Source organism: Liolophura sinensis, chromosome 11 (genome assembly GCF_032854445.1).
Source record: "Liolophura sinensis isolate JHLJ2023 chromosome 11, CUHK_Ljap_v2, whole genome shotgun sequence".
Classification (NCBI taxonomy): domain Eukaryota; kingdom Metazoa; phylum Mollusca; class Polyplacophora; order Chitonida; family Chitonidae; genus Liolophura; species Liolophura sinensis.
Genome location: NC_088305.1, coordinates 7,062,385 through 7,080,017, shown reverse-complemented (window position 1 = coordinate 7,080,017; position 17,633 = coordinate 7,062,385). Strand labels below are relative to the sequence as shown.

The window sequence follows — 17,633 nt, the reverse complement described above, 5'->3', positions numbered from 1 at the left end:
AAGAATAAAATTATGTGTTAAACGGGAATGCCCAAAACGACACATTGTTAAAACTACTTGGTCTCAGCAAAACAGACGCTCAGTTAAGATTTTAACTCAGGGTGAGTGGCTTAGAGTTTATTATGGTCACCTTCACACCCTGCCTAAGAGAAGAAATACGCCTTGCCTCCCTGTGTGCGATACCAATATGATTTTAATATTCAACAAAGTGTTACGTCACTAATCAGCTCTTTTAAACGATACACGAAACGGTTTGTTTTTATTTCTCAACATTTAATTTAGGATATATAATAACCTAACAGTTACAAGTGCAAAAAAAAATCTTCTCACATTTCTTCTTATGACGTAAAAATGGCTTTAAATTACAGTTTTCTTAACATCAGTCGGCAAAAGTAGCGTGCAGTGATGACGTCAGCCTTAATAGCTGTCAAAACAGCCCACTTATCCGGTTTGAGCGTGCAGCTATAAAATCACTGTAGAACGTATGTGAGCATACAGTCTGCAGTCGAGAGCTGTCAGATTCTAACAATCCAAGATGTTGTCAGTTATGTGTGGACTTCTTTTGTTGAACACCGGCTTTGTGGCGTCTTCGTATAACACATTTTTGAAGAAGTTTGATGTTCAGCCGTTGGTGGAACAAGCCGATGAAGACGATGTTTCCACGTGGACCGGTATGTATATCTGATAACATTTATTTATACTCGATTTGAGGAACATGAAAACAGTGCGGTAGTTCACATGCATGGAGTTGTCACCGACTAAAATATGACATAATACAAAACCGTTAGTGTTATCTTTATCAGAATATGTAAGCAACGTCTATTTCGTGTTGGAAACATTCTGTTAAGCACACGATAACTGCAACTGGTAATTTCACATAATACTTCATGCAGTGATTAAATTTGCCGCAAAGTTTAAAACCTTATCTGCAGTATTACAAGCTGAGCCACTTAAAGAACTAAAACCATTCACCTGAATTGTGTTTTCACTTGAGGAGCTGTCAACCAAACTGAAGAGAGAAAGATACGATTCAGATCAATGGAAAACATAAATAAATATACCAAGTTTGCTTGTTGCAGCTTAAAATGGGGTGCGAAAATAAGGGTTTAAGTTTAAGATAAAGCTGGGGGGAATAACTCCAATGTACTTGTTCTATCCCATTGAAAAGAGTAGTACACTTTTGTTAAAGGGAATATGGGAGACCTCCGTGACCAAATAGTTAGTGTGCTAATGCAGCACAAACATCCGAAGCTTCTCACCAATGCGGTGGCTGTGAATTCAAGTCCAGCTTATGCTAGCTTGTTCTTCGGTTGTACGTGGGAATTGCTGCCTACGTGTTTCCCTCGGCTTCCTCCCACCCTACATGCTATTCGCCATCATATAAGTTAAATATTCTTCAGTACAACGTAAAATGCCAATGAAAACAATGAATAAATATATAGAGGGAACATACAGTGAATCAAATTTTGAGTATATATCGTTTTGAGCCTGCCAATTTGACTAAATTAATAATCCATATGAATGAGTAATAATCTAGTAGAAGAGAACTCACTCTGGCATGTCAATATGACTTACGGTGGCCTCACTGGCTCAGATAATGAAAATAGATCTCCAGCTCTGGGCATTTACAAACTGCAGATGGATAGTTTGATATCCCATGAATTCAGTCTGATTGTTTAAAACATCGAACACAGGAGGAAAACAGGCCAGAATTTGGTCACCAAAGATCAGAAAATCTATTCCGCTACGATTGAGCCAGCACTGACCTTGTGACGTCACAGGGATACACTCACTGCTGATATCTGGTGCCTCTCTATGTGTACAGCACAAACAGCTGGAAATAATTGCCATAATTTTACACATAATTATTAGATTATTCCATGCTCGGGTGTGGGTTCCGTCTACAGTAACACAACGCAGGATACTGTAAAATTACATACATGGCCTTATTATACCACATATTTACAAAATATGGACCAGATCTTGTGAAATACGCACTTTGATTACGTGGCACACAATCGTAGTTGTGTGAAACTTGCTAATTCCTTCTGAAAGAAAAGACCAAAGGACGAGCCCGATAATTTTCGCCCCCCTCCCCGCCGCCAAATATGCAAACGAAAAGGATGTCTGGATTTTTACTCTCTGAATGCAGAATTTGTTTAGCTACATCCTTATTTGAAACAGCAGCCTGTGACACGAACTGAAGGAAGTCGCCAGTAACCCCCGTAACGGTGACACATTTCAGATTGGCATTTCTATGAGCCTGCTATCGTTGTTTCCATTCAGTAAAACTCAAACCTTATTTATTTCTGCCTGTGATATAACACAAAGGATTAACTTGACTGTTAGTTTTACCGGCGTTGAGTGACAGACCGTTGCCGTGAGTGCAACTCACAATCGGCTGGCTTAATTTGCTTATTAAGAGGTGTACATGTAGGGGTACAGTGGGTAGGCCTAATGCATAGATGCAGCTATGCTTTGCAGGGCTTTTCAATACATAATCGAGGGAGGTATGCACGGCATGACGTCATCCGGCCAGGGCTCGGCAGTCGACAAGATAGACAGAGGGTCCAAGTTTAATGGTTTTTTTTCTAAATGGAACTAGATAATGTATTATTTTTAAATGCACCATACGGATTAACATAGCATAAATATTGTGTTTAAGGAAAATTGAGGGTGGAAATAAGTCTTTGGGGTTCTTTACGGGGCCGAGTGGCTGCAACTATCTTCACCAATAAAGGGTCGCGTGTTCGAATCCAGCTTTCGCCGTTCTGGCCCATCAGTTCACCCATAAACCTGATGTCATCATACTGACATATGGTAACGATGTGTACTCGTACTTGTTTCTCATTAGATACCAGAAAGGCATGAGAATATTATGATTAGCACAGCCCTAATTTTCGTTTGAGAAAGAACATGACAATGGCGGATTTCAGGTAGAAAGTGGGGGTATCTTGTGTGAAGCAGGAATATTACAAAAACTGTGGTGGCCAGCTACACCAGTAAAGGCTGCGGAAGAGAGCATTGTTAAAAACTAACGTTTTTATTAAACGGTAGGCCCTTACCTTTTCTCCGTGATGTTCCCCCAAAAGTGATCATGGAACAGATATAGTGTCCCGCCCAGTTTTGTTAGTTCTCACATCGACAGGGACAGTTACAGTACTGTATTTGGCGCAATTCCAGGAAATCATTCCGTTATGGTTTTGTCCAGAATTCATCATCATAGGCTAATATCGTACAGGCCAAGTATTTCTTGTGTACAAATGTTTGGAGAGTATTACCATGATCGACGTTTAGTGTATTGATGTAAATCGCAATTAATACTACGCTAGGATTTTTTTCCAGATCACACTAATTTTCTCGAATGCGTATATCCTACCGATTGTACACTAATACAGCAATGCAACCACACAAAGAGCGGCGTGTATTGAGTGTTTCCGTTTGGAGTGGGAAAAGGCTTCCTTGTGTACTGTGACATGGTGACGCAGGGCGGTGGATGGCTGGTGAGTTTGTAAATAGGGATTATAAAATGACAAACCTCTAACGCTCGTCATGATTTACGATTGGTTTCCGAATGTTTGCTACGGCGCCTAGATCTAAGTCTGTTAGACAATTGTAAACAGTTGAATGATGTTTCAGAGATACGATCAACACTACTTTAAAAGCGTAAATGGTGATAATTTTACACAAAATACTTAGAAATGTAGTAAGATCCGTGCTCTGTAATGCAGCCTATTACATATTCAACAGAAATGACAAAGTTTCTACAAATGAAGCACTTTTTCTGATTTCATTTGAAATTTTAATGGTAAAAAATGCACCACGAATGCGGTCCTTCTGAGTGCACGTTCAGCTCATGCTGGCTTCCTCTCCGGTCGTACGTGGGGAAGTCTTCCAGCGTGCCAGCGTGTGGATGGTCCTGTGTTTGTCCCGGGCTCTGCAGGGTTTCCTCTAAGCTTAGTGTTGGTCGGCGTTGCATAAGGGAAAGTACGGCGTAAACGAGTTATCAAGTAAATAAATAAATAAATAAATACACTGTTGACCATAAAGTTGGAATAAAATATTTTAGCCACAATCCCAGAAGTTTAATATTGTTTTTCGCCTCAAAAAAAATATAAGCCGACACGAATTGACGCATAATCTCTCTCTACTACGTGTACAAAAATGTTTTATTCTATGCTAATATGAGAATTACATAAGAGGCTCTGATGGTAGTGATAAAAAGCCCTGTGCCTGGTACTTCTCCAGTGATCTTCATTCAGAGAGAGGTCAAATTACCTCGCGCATAACGGAGTTCTCGGTTTCGCATGGAACAAAAAGTAGTGTAGCGGGGATTCCGGCTATGCCTCGTGCTACTCCAATGCCAATACGCCGGAGAGTGATTGCCCTCCATCAAGAAGGCTACAAACAGTCCGATGTTGCCAATTTTGTAGGCATATCGCAAAGTACAGTCAGCAAAATCATCAGACGTCATCGAGACGTGGGTCATTTGCGGCCACGTCAAACTCCAGGACGACCACGACTGACTACGAGACGGGATGACCGCCGACTGCTCAATCTCTCTCGCACAAACCGGAAAATATCTGCGAACCATCTTCGCCGTTTGTGGCGGAGGCATTACGGAATCAATGTTTCCCGAACAACGGTGAATCGCAGATTACTTCAGCATGGTTATCAAGCAAGACGTATGACCAAATGTCCCCGCCTAACCGCCCAACATAGAGCCCAAAGGCTTCGCTGGGCTAGGGAGCACAGACAACTGCAGTTAGGGCATTGGCGACATGTGCTCTTCACGGATGAGAGTCGCTTCTTCCTGAAACCTGTGGACGGAAGGCAAAGGGTTCGTCGTTTACGAGGAGAAAGCCTTCGAGATAACTGTGTGCAGGAAAACAATCAAGGGGGTGGCGGTTCAGTAATAGTTTGGGCCGGTATTCACTATGGTGGAAAAACGCCGTTGGTGGTGCCCGACGAAAACGTCAACGCCGTCGTGAACATTGATATCCTTGAAAACCATTGCCTTCCATACGCACGAAGGGTTTATGGAGACAATTTTCGTTTGCAAGACGACAACGCTACACCACACAGGGCCGCTGCAATACGAGAATTTCTTCGGGCACAAGGGGTGGAGCAGTTACCTTGGCCATCGTGTTCCCCTGATATGAACCCAATAGAACATGCCTGGGACAAGTTAGGGCGAGCCATCAACGCACGTGACAATATTGCTGAAAATCTGCAAGAACTGGCACAGGCTCTGATCAATGAGTGGAACGTTCTGCCCATTGAATTCATTAACAATCTGGTCGACAGCATGCAACGACGTCTTGACGCATTGATTCGTGTCAGGGGTGGTCATACGAGATATTAATGACTGTTTCTCTTACAAACTGTATTGTCTGTAACTTATAATACGAAGGGAACAAATACGTTTATGTTTGTGATATGGAGACATTGCAGTAAAGCCTTCAATCCTTTCGTCTTGAAATGCCAGTTTTTGTTTTTACGCCGTTCTACAGCCTATAATCGATCCATTAAAGATTACAATAGGCTGATATGTGTAGAAAAGACGAACATTTGGTGTTATGCTGATATCTACGCCATAATCAAGCATTCAATACCGCGTACAATTAGAATAACTCCGAATTCAGTCGTCGAATTAATTTATTCCAACTTTATGGTCAACAGTGTAGTATGAGATCAAAGCGACCTCGTACGTAGAACCTATGCAATAAATAAATAAACACGACCTAAGATTATCATACTCCATACTGCTTGCGCTGATAAAGTATCCAGATAACTGCTATGAAAAGAAAACAGCTCTGCGAAGAGTTACTATAAACGGGTTGTATTCGTCACTTTAAGAAATGATACTGGAAATCCTGGGCTTTGACAAACCCGTCGATTCTGAAGGCGAGCGTGTGGTAATAAATCCAATAAGTGACAATATGCTTCTGTGGAGTGAAAATTACTCTGACATGGGAAATGACCGTATCACAAGTTGCCGTTTCAATAACAGTAATGCATTAATTTAAAAGACATACTGCAGGAAAAAGTTTCTAGTCTGAAAACCACCTTACACCAATATGTGTCAACCACTCCTACACCCATACAAATACGCGTGGCCACGTCCTTACAAAAAGCGCAGAACGATTTTCTTATGCCGGAAATATGTCAAAGCTGTAGTTCATATTTTAATTATTCCTGAGGCAACAACCTGTGATGTTCGTGGGTTTCCCCTGAGCTTTTCCCACCAAACTGCTGACCGCCGTCGTATAAGTGATTATTTCAGTACTGCGCAAAACACCAAAATAAAGTAATTATGCCTGTATTTGGTAAATGGTAAGCTTGATGTTTCCAGGTGTTCCAAAGACGACAAGACGGCTCTGTGGACTTCTATCGTAACTGGCGGAATTACGCTGATGGCTTTGGTAACCTCTACGGGGAGTTCTGGCTGGGTACGTTACAAATGACCAGGACAAAGGTCACGCAGTAAATCTCACTTCACCAATGTTCGTCGAAGTAATATCACCGAGTCTATATCACCAAGTAACGATAGATTTTTCATTGTGTACCGGCTTTGGCGAGAAGTATGTTTTACTATGTTTATATTATTCTAATTGTTTATTAAACGGCGGTCAGCATTGCCGTGGTGGGAGCCAGGCACAACCTTAGGGAAATTATTCTAGATATAATGTACCAGAAGAACTATATACAATATAAAAAAAACAATATATAAAGTACTGTTGTCGTATTATGCGTAAAATCCCTAACCCATTCTAAACAAGAAACAGACAAGTGATCTTATGGCCTATGATATTGAAAATCAGGTGCATTAGTTCCAATTGTGTCTCTCCAGGCCTGCAGAAGATTCACCTCCTGACCTCTCAGGCGTACTTTGAACTCCTCGTGAATATGGGAAACTACACCAATGGAACGGGTTACGCTTCCTACAGCAGATTCCGTGTGGCAGACGAGACTCAAAACTTCCGACTTTTACTGGGCGTGTTCATTGGGAACGTCGGTAAGCTGAACTACACGTTTTTTTTGAGAGAGAAACATTAGCTTAGAACAAAAATTGTAAAAACATATTAACTAAAATCCGCCAAAAAGTTATCCCGAAAAAGTTGCAATAGGAATGATGGTGGACAAACTCTGGGCGAAAGGTGGAAAAGAAGCGACCAAAATAAAGAAAAATTTTGATCATAAAAAAAGAATGGTTGGCGGAATGAAATATATAGTCACAGATGGGAGGGGTAGAGAAATTCTCGTGGCTGATTACTCTCAAAACTGGAAAGACTGGCCGACACCCTAAGTGGACTTGGAAATGGGTCTGAAATTTGACGTCAGACAACAGTCCAATGTATGGTTTGCTTATAGACATCACGAATACCTATAGTAAACCTTTGATAGACCCATAAATTGATAAATCAACCTTTGTAGACGTATGCTTTCTAGCTGGTCATTCTGAACATATCAATATATTGATCACTTCTGGTCATCTTTGATGTTTTTATGTTAGATCACATCATGTGATATACACTGTACCTGTGATATACACTGTACGTGTGTGAGTATCACTAGATACCCTGACCACATACAGCACTAAAATGTCCGTATTAAGACATTTGTGGTGAAGGTAACCATGGGCCACCATTATATCAGATGTCAGAACAATCAATATAATACAATTTGATTACAATGCTGGCTTGGACCTGTTAATTCTAGTAAGGAAAGAAATGCGACCGCGTAAGTTTTGTTTGAGTCGACATTTCATTTTAGACTTATCGATCAGATGCTTATTACAGTAAACACAAATCAAATGAATAAATCCAGCCAATCTGAGCTGTGCAATAGTCTATGTGTCATTTTTGTTGTTTTTCTCTCAGGTGACTCAATGACTTACCAAAATGGCTTGGAGTTTACCACATATGACCGAGATAACGACTATCACAACACGAACTGTGCTGCGACATATCATGGGTCTTGGTGGTACAATAAATGTCATTACAGCAATCTGAATGGGCTGTATGTTCATGTGCAGGATAAGTCCAAGGTAACAGCTTCAACAGTCACGTGGTACCATTGGTCGTCTAAATATCTCCCTCTTCAGTTCAGCGAGATGAAGATACGCCCGGTGAAAATCTTCGTATAAAAAAACCAAGTCAATTTGCATGTGAAGCTGCGTAACTGTTGTGCAGCCAGGCTTGTTATGTCAGCAAAAAGTCATTGGTATAAGGCGGTGTAAATCTAGTGAGCCAAACCCTCTGGATGCCATATCCGGCCACGCATAAAGAGGACCAGTTTAAAGTCGCCTAAAAGGAGAAGACTGAATAGTCGGATAGCTCAGTGGGTTGTAAGAATGATTTAGCGCTTTTGTTCGTGGGTTCGAATTCCGCTCTACCTTACATCGCACTAAGGTGGTGCAAGTTTTCAACCGCTAACACCAAACTGTGGATTCTTGAAAAAAAATTCATTGGTCAGACAATATCGTGACTTCACATCTGTCCTTCAACGAAAAGAGGAGTATATCCATACCTTGCCGTCACACGGGTAAAGCACAATCTTACTGTATCACAAAGAGCCCACAAATCCCCATACAAAGCTCGCTTTATTACGGGGTTTAGAAGCTGTACCCCAAACCTGTATCTTCTCCCTTAAAGGCACTACAGGAAGATCCGTGTCTTTTAACACAGGCACTGCAAGATGAAATTTTGGAATAAGTACTGTTGTGCAATGGCCCAAAATTCAGACGTCAGCTGTATGTGGGTTCTTCAAAACTCCAAACGTCTGTAGAACTGTAGAACTGGAGGCTCAGATACGCGTACAGTATAAGGACATCTGTATACTACTATTCTGCACACAAATCTAATTGATAGAATTTCATTATATCTATTGTTTAACCCTATCAGAACAATTACAGACTTGCTGTGGACTGTTCCTACACATTTCTTCTTCCATTACTTGCAACAGTTGTCATTACATGAAATGCGTTTTGTTACAGGAAGTTGTTGATGATGCAGTGTACAGAATTCTGAAGACACTTCAGTTTTGCGTTGTTTTAATGTTAATGAATTTTCTTTGTACAGTTATAATGCTATTGTATGTTAAACATGATGACATTACAGCATTTTAAGTAATTCTAGACCAGTGACGTGTAATAAATTGCAGCTAATATCACTGCATTTTTGCACCTAATTCTACTTAAGCCATTATGCTGTGGAGTGTGTAATTTGCTTCTATTTAACCATTTACATAAACAGAATAAAAAGTCTTCTTTAATTAGGGGAAATTGACTGCGCGTGTTGAATCGCCAATGTGTGACCATTTGTCTCCTATCACACAGATGTCGCCTATGTGGTTTTATTCTCTATGATCCAAGTGTTTAATAATATGGCATATATATATATCGAATTCCCCTCATCTTGAATGGCTGTATAGCAACATTTACGTTGCCGACAGCATTGTACAACGCCTCTCCTATTTAATCTGGTCTAGTGCTTGCTACAGCTCTATCACCTTTTGCCTTTCACCTTTTTTCTATCCTCGCTTATCGATCTGTTCGTGCACCTCCTTTCCTCGTGGAATTAGCTACAGAGAAATCCATGATGTTGTTGACATCTTGATTTTTCATTAGCCATCCTAGTTTTCCTCCACAGCTGAATCTAATATATCTATGTGCAAAAGACAAGGGAGATTAACAACCAAACCGTTACCGGAGACAGAAGCCCTGATAGAAATGCCGTAGAGGTGTTTAGTGCAATTACAGTGCAACTGTAAATTTAATACACTAATTACCTTTAAATTAAGTACAGATATATCATACATCGGGACGACAGAGCAATGAAGATCGTTCAAAGCACAACCAGCAAACAGATTAGTTCACCAACGATAACTTGAAAACGTGACAACACGACACAAATGTCAGAACAAGTGGACCACCGGAATAAAATAGCTAAAATAACGATTGTACTGACAGTCTCGACATAAAGATAAAGAATTTACTGAAGTACCCCCGGGGTTGTCACTTTGTGTCCACGTGAGTTTCCTTTCCCAGCGTACCAGCCTTGGAACTGCTCTTCAGTTCGCCTTTGAACTCATTGTTCATGTCTGGAGGTCGCAGTTTGTCAGTGTAACAAGCTGGAACATAAACACACAGAACGTTGTTCCGCGTCAGTTTTGCCAGTAATTTTTCTCCCTAGTGTGCCTTCCATACGGCAACTTAAAATTGGTAGCAAAGCTAGCAAATAGCTCGCCTGTATGAGACACATAAATGCACAACTTCAGTTCAATGCATAAAGAACTGAAATCGTGAATTTGGTAATTTACAGTAATTAATGTGATCATAGCGCATCAGCGATGGAGCCTTTATGTAGTGGATAAAGCACTCGAAACCGTGGATTCCTTGAAAAAAAGCCACGTGGCGCGATGCGTCAGGTGGCTCGTTTTCAAAGAATCCACAGTTTCGAGTGCTTTACCCAACTTTAACCGCAGAAACGGCTGTGGATTATTTTTCAAGAAACAATAGCTGTGTCTGTAGTTATTGTTCCTTTATGGTGGGAAGTAAGACTGAACTGATTGAAGCTAACATGTAATCTGGGGGAAGACTGATAGTAGATTATACAATTTCTGTCGCATTGACATAACCAGGCGTGGAAATATTCGAAATGTTCGTAATCAGAATGCCACAAATTAGACCCACCAGCTTACCTTAGTAAAATCTCTGTTTTGCTGTTCATATTTGTGCCTAAGAGAATTGATGACGCCACTCTACCTTTTCTCACACTGGCAGCATTTGGAGTATTTGAAATGAAGGCGAAGAACGAAACTGTTAGAAAATAAATTTCACATTGATCAGAAACAAATGTACCGTTCATATATAACTTTCTTATGATCGGGTAGACAAAGGATTAACCTCATAACAAACGTTTAAAGTCGTCTAAAGGGAGAAGATTGTGTGGTTTTCTCGGATAGCTCAGTAGGATAATGGAATGTTTTAAAACCGGTTTAAAAACATTGCAATGGTTCGAATCCCATATTAACCCATACACCAATCGAAGAGGCACTCAGGTTATACAAGTCGTCGATGCCAGTAATGGTTTCCTGCCGAGCTCCCTATCCCCACTCGCACTTCTCAGGAACCATGCTATTTTCGGTCATAATCCAATCGACAACGAGCTCATCAGGGATGTGCAGGAGGATGACGTCATTCTGCAAAACATTGTGTTACTTTCCTGTTCTTGATAGAGACAACAAGATGTAGGTCAAATGTTGGGCATGCTAGCTCCAGAGTGCGTTAAACTATTGGTTTTAAACTTTTATATTGCTGACAATGACAGCAGTCACTCTTAGATGTATGTAAGTTTACACATGTTAAGTTAAGTAAGTGTAGACGGCCTGACATTAATAAAACCCCAAAACGCACATACCAGAGCTGATCTTTTCACAGCTGCCATCCCCGCCATTGTCTGCTTCACTGGGGATCTGTTTCTTTCCATTCCCTTTCAGAGAAACACATGTCCGAACAAAATCAGGATCAATTCATTGCACATTACATGCTATGAAAACACAAGTGACCTGTGCTGCTGAACACACGTACAATAGAACATACAGTATTGTAGGACAGGATATGATGCACACTCTGGTACATCTATGTAACTATCGGTACAGAACAGCAGACTTAAAAACCTACCAAGCTTTTTAGTATTTCTTGTTGAGGCAGCTGGTCAGCAAGAACATAACAAAATTATTATAGTCTTATATTAACCCATACATACCCTACGAATGTTTAGCATGTTTATACAGTAACACAAACTTAAAAGTACATGCCAATCAAGTGTGTTACTAGGTTACAGGGTAATTAAGATCTTGGAAAACAAAAGCCCAAAGGTGAAATCTTTTGAGAACAATTAACAGATTAGTCCCACATACTGCACATTTGTCAAAATCCTGCAGAAGATGTTCCATTACACGTACTTCCGGTACACATTGAGGGCACTGATAATTCTCCTCACTTATGGATGAATCATGTCCCATGTGATCAAAACATATTTCTCTTTTGGCTTCATTCATGTGAAAGCCTGCATACACTGTTGATATCCTGTGTCATTGTGGCATTGTTGGATACCTTTGTAGCATCAGACATATTTCACAGCATGCCAGGCAGGGCAATGGCGTTTAGAATGCTTTGTGACAAAGACAAATGGATTTCCGGCGTATATACCATGGGGTATCCTGTTATCAGTGAGAATGTGTATAGGACCAAGGGGGTCTTCCGGTAGTAAAATTGGTAAACATTTTCTCTTTTTTCCGTGGAAATAAACCAGACGGAATCGTCCACTTGGGTATCTTTCGGCTTCGTCAATAACGTTTAATTCATTTCTTTCTGGCAGTCGTACATTGTCCATTGCATCTGTGAATTCCTGCAACAACATTGGAGATGGTTCTTCATCTCACCAGGGGTCAGATTCGGCCATTAAATAATGTCAAACGAATTACAATTAAAGAACGTAGCCACAAGTAGTCAGCTATCTCAAAGTTTATGGTAACTCTGTTTATTTCCTGTGACAAAATCTTGTCACATCTTGACAAAAGTCTTTCTACATTGTTTTCTGCTGGTAGTTCTTTCGGCAGTCTTAGCTTGTCCAATGGCCATGACACACATTTGTGTCTGGCACTGGAAAAACATTTCATATGACCTAAATATGCACGCCTGGTGACATTCCCCAATTTCAATAAACTTGTCATCTTGTGAGGTTTCTGTGAAGAACCCTCTGCTATTTTATGGACCTTAAAATTATGACGTTGTTATTAAGTTTCTATCCGTGTTTCCCGCTCTTAACATCTTCACCAGAGGATAATGTCTCAACAGCTTCTCTCAGTTCTGTCACAGTTTTTCTTGTGAACATTTCTTCAATGGACACATTGGCACATATTCAAACTGCAGAAATAGTCGACCGAGTTATTCACCATAGGATAAATGCTACTCGGTTCTTTAGACTCAGTACATGTAGTAGACAACTCATCACTCCCCTCTGCGGCGCTAGCCACAGCTACAGACTGATTTGCGTCCCGGTAATTGTACTTCTTGAGCATACTGATGTAACATACTCTTTCAGTTTTCCCATGATCAGATGAGCTAGTAATGTAGTTAACATCGTAAACTTCCTTCACCACCTGATATGGTCTACTAAACTTGGCGTTATGGGCTTTCTGAGGCAGGGACAAAAAACTAGAACCTGATCCCCAGGAAATAAACCTCTTGGCTTAGCTTTCTTTTCGTAGTATAGTTTCATTTTCTCCCGAGAGGTCTTCAGTTAGCACAAGTTATCTCCCAGGCTTGATATAACCTGTCCCAAAACTGTGAAACACACGCTAATAAGTTTCCTTCTGTTTCTTGGGCAAAGATACGTTCCTTCATCAAAGCTAAACGACCTCTAACCTAATGACCATACACCAACTCAAGGTGGACTAAACCCAGAGAACTCAGTAGAAGTATCCCTAGTGGCAAACAGTACAAATGGAATCCCTTCGTCCCAATCTTCAGGATATTCCATACAATATGCTCGCAGAGCACTCTTCATTGTTTGGTGGTATCGTTCCAAAGCCCCTTGGGCTTGAGGGTGATAAGCTGCTTAATTCCGAGCTGATACAAATCTTTCTGAAATAAGCCTTACATAAAACCTGACCCCTGGTCAGATTGTATTTCCGTACCTGGTGAAAAACTGTAACAGACTATTAACTGTCTGAGAAGTAGCTACCTATTTCGGTGGGATAGCTTCCGAAAATCTAATATCCATAATAAAAAAGTGTTACTTGTAACCTGACTTAGTTCTAGGTAATGGACCAACGCAGTCAGGGAGTACTTTGTTAAAAGATTCACCAAAAGCAGGAATGGGAATTTATGGTTCATGTCTTCCACTATGCTGGGGTTTTTGCTACCAGCTAACAGGTGTGGCGTCTTACAGAAATTAACCACATCGTTGTGAATCCTAGGCCAGGAAAAATGGCGAGTGATTTTACTTTGTCTTTCTAATGCCTAAATGTCCACCTATCGAAATCTCATGAGCCATCCTAAGTACTTCCTGTCTATAACTCGGAAGTAAGACAACTTAAAAATTGCCGAATCATCGTCAGCTGAAACATGAGTGGGTCTGTACTTGTTCAACAGCTCATCCTCCACGTAATAACCAACAGGTACATCAGATATTTCACCCAGTGATAAAGCAGATTTACTTAATTCCATTATTCGGAATCTGACTTGCTTTACCCCATCAGATCGAGAGAATACAGGTCTGCCTAACTCCTGCCCACCCACCACACAATCAATATCATGAACGAAGGTTTCAAACAAAATAATATTACCTGCTAAATCCTCAGTGATAATAGAAGAATTGTCTTCCTTCTCCCTAACTCTTTTTTGTTTGATCTGGTAACCACATATGAGGGAAATACACCTGGAAACTCCTTCTGTAGGTCTCCTGTATTTCCGTCCAAAATCGGAACACTACAGACAAGAGGACACACTTTAACTTTACTCCTTCTAACTCATTACCCAGGAAATATACTATCCAAAAAAAGAAACGCATAGGTGTTTTGTTTTATTTTAAAATGAAATAAATACATTTTGTCTTCATTTCATGAGCAAAATGTGTTTTAATATTGTTAATAGTCACAGTTAGCACACATTTTATTCCTCAAAACATTTCTTGGTTGAAAATGTTGAGTTTGGAGGCCGTTTTTGGAAGAAGTAAAAAATACAGCACCACACTGCATCACGTGCAGTCTTACACGCCGAACTTACGCATGGAAAGCATGCAGTGTGTGACTATAAAACCGCAACTGCGGGCCGGAAATCGGCGTCTTTCAAGTGGTGTTTTCAAGCTGATTCAACATGCCACGTCTTGACACTGTCACAAGAAATATTGCCATTGGAAGACTTCAAGCTGGAGAGTCCCAATCGTCCATTTCTAGGCGTCTACACGTCAGCCAGAGCACGATTTCACGGCTTGCTGCCGCTACAACAATACTGGGACAACAAATGACCGTCGGCATTCAGGTCGACCACGTGTCACTACAGCAGCCCAAGATCGCTACATAAGGGTCCTCCATTTGCGTGACCGTTGTGCTACAGCTGAAAGCACAGCAGCCAGCATACCGGGACTGAGGAGGATATCAGGTCAGACAGTGCGGAACAGGCTGAGGGAACATGGACTGAGAGTCAGGAGGCCCTATGTTGGGATCGTGCTGCGTCCTCACCATCCCGCCAATCGCCTCCGATGGTGTAACAACGTGACTGCATGGAATCTACGCAACTGGCGACGCATTTGGTTCAGTGATGAGTCCAGATTCCTATTGCAGAGACGTGATGGTAGAAACCGGGTTTACAGACGTGCTCACGAACGTTATGCCCCTAACTGCGTACGCCAAGTGGACAGATTTGGTGGAGGGAGTGTGATGATGTGGGCAGCAATATCGTCGTACAAATCTTGTCCACGTTCAGGGAAATCTTACGGCCGTACGCTACCGAGACACCATCCTGCAGCCACACCGCTTACCTGTCATTGACGTTCAGCGGGAGTTGTTCCGGCAGGACAACGCCAGACCGCACACGGCACGTGTCACAAGGGACTTCCTCGCCGAAAACAATGTAAATGTGCTACCCTGGCCGTCCCGTTCCCCGGATCTTAACCCAATTGAGCATCTGTGGGATGAACTTGATCGACGTCAACCTCAACCCCAAACGCTTCAAGAGAAAGTTGCATGTTTGCAGGAGGAGTGGCAGAACATTCCCCAGGCCTCTATCCAGCGTCTCATCCAGTCCATGACAAGGCGTGTCAGAACTGTTATTCGTGCCCGTGGTGGTCACAACAGATACTGACATTCCACTCAAGTGGGAGACTCATTGTGAGTGTCTTACCTCAAGTTGATGGCCTTGTTGTCTAGATATGGACCCTTCCTTAATCTGTGTAAAAAAATATTTGCAGGATAGCAATTCTTATTTAGTTTTGCATAATTGAAAAGACTGCATCACCTCAGCAAAAAACCGGGTTATGCGTTTCTTTTTTTGGATAGTATATCTTCCACGGGCAAAAGTATTAACAACCCCTACCGTTACTAAACCACTAACCAAATCAGAAGTAAAGGTAACCTCCAGTAATGGAACAGACATAAAATTCGCATTAATGCCCTGGATCAAAACTTGACTGTTGGCCTTATCAGAATGTGCAGGAATCACATCTGCCAACAAGACTGACTAGCCCGAGTGTCCCCAAGTGTACGAACAGGGGAGGTAACTCCATTACCAGTAACCACACCATCTGACATGAATCCCAGTATGTATCTGGAGTTCGCCCTATCTCCTTAACTTGTGGTTTAACGATAGGAATAAATGAATGAATGAAAATGGATTATGGCTTAAGGCCAGGTGGGCATTATCTCAGCCATATCGCGGCGAGAGCAAGATGAAAACACGAGGCGGTCGAATTTTCCAATATTGTAGTTAATAACATCAAAAACGAAACAAAAAATGTTCGGACATGGTTAAAATCAGGTAAGAAAAAAGCGAAACAGATAAAACTCGAAAACCAGCATATTGTAAAAATAGTATATCTAGTAATCTATATGTATATAACTTTTTATCTATAAAGATTTATAGCAATTAAAATTTATATTTTATGATATATTTCAAATATACCTCAAACATTTTATGACAGCATCGCCGCCGATGCTGTCAAACAAATCATATATAAACTTGATTGGAATCTAAACAATCAACTAGGATATGTATGATGACGTATAGAGCACCACATCCAACACACTCTGGGGCAGAGCCCCCATCAAGAACAAAAATGTGAGTTAGACGAGAATGCCCAATACACCTCGTTAAACTACTTGATCTCTGCGAGACATACCGTGAGTATATAAATTAAAACCAGTGACAGGGCGAACACTATACAACTTATTATGGACCTGAAGGTCCCATTCACCCTGCCAAAGGGGACGAATATATTTAAGAATGTTCTATCTAAAATCAGTATACGGGATTTTAACTTTTGATATAGATTTATTTAGGACAGCCTTTGCCTCCCTGTCCACAACTGTTTCAATGGATACCAATATAACTGGGTATCCAACAGAACATAATACCTTTATCTCCATTAATTAGTTTTCTATGTAAGGCTAATATTTCAAGCATCAGTGGATTTTCATATTTATTATGCTGTATTATCAAAAAGCAGGACAGGGAGTCACTGCATATCACTGCCTTACGAGCACACCTGAAAAAACATGAGTATAGCTCTGGCCTCGGCATAGAAGATTGAAGCGGATGGAAGACGAGAAGAGACTCGCTGTTCTAAGACATCCACCGACCCAACTCTGTCCACATCCTTTGACCCATCAGTATATACAAATTTATAATGCGCATAGTTAACCTTAACCTCAACAAAACCTTGCTGACTTATAAGAGGATTTGTATTAGATTTTTATGTATACGTAGATCAAATATTAGTTTAGGTTGTGCAAGATGGCATGGAGGAGACTCCGCAATAGGCACCGGAGCTATGTCCCGTATTTATATGGTCCCGTATAAGAAAAACATTCGGAGCGATCTTGTTAGGACATTTATTAAATGTATC

The 17,633-nt window shown here is 41.0% G+C and overlaps 1 protein-coding gene across 1 annotated transcript; it reads left to right on the top strand.

Moving 5' to 3' along the window:
• Window positions 1-3,234: 3,234 nt before the first annotated feature.
• On the top strand, window positions 3,235-9,140 carry LOC135477804 (ryncolin-4-like). Its single transcript, XM_064758008.1, has 4 exons — window positions 3,235-3,503; window positions 6,356-6,452; window positions 6,854-7,018; window positions 7,884-9,140. Exons 1-4 carry the CDS (start codon window positions 3,477-3,479, stop codon window positions 8,147-8,149), a joined length of 555 nt encoding a protein of 184 aa, XP_064614078.1. The 5' UTR covers window positions 3,235-3,476; the 3' UTR covers window positions 8,150-9,140.
• Window positions 9,141-17,633: the final 8,493 nt, after the last annotated feature.

Coding starts and splice junctions, on each gene's coding strand:
- LOC135477804 (XM_064758008.1), top strand. CDS start 3,477: ATGGTGACGCAGGGCGGTGGATGGCTG. Junction 3,504..6,355: donor CGCAGGGCGGTGGATGGCTG/GTGAGTTTGTAA, acceptor TGATGTTTCCAG/GTGTTCCAAAGACGACAAGA. Junction 7,019..7,883: donor CGTGTTCATTGGGAACGTCG/GTAAGCTGAACT, acceptor TTTTTCTCTCAG/GTGACTCAATGACTTACCAA.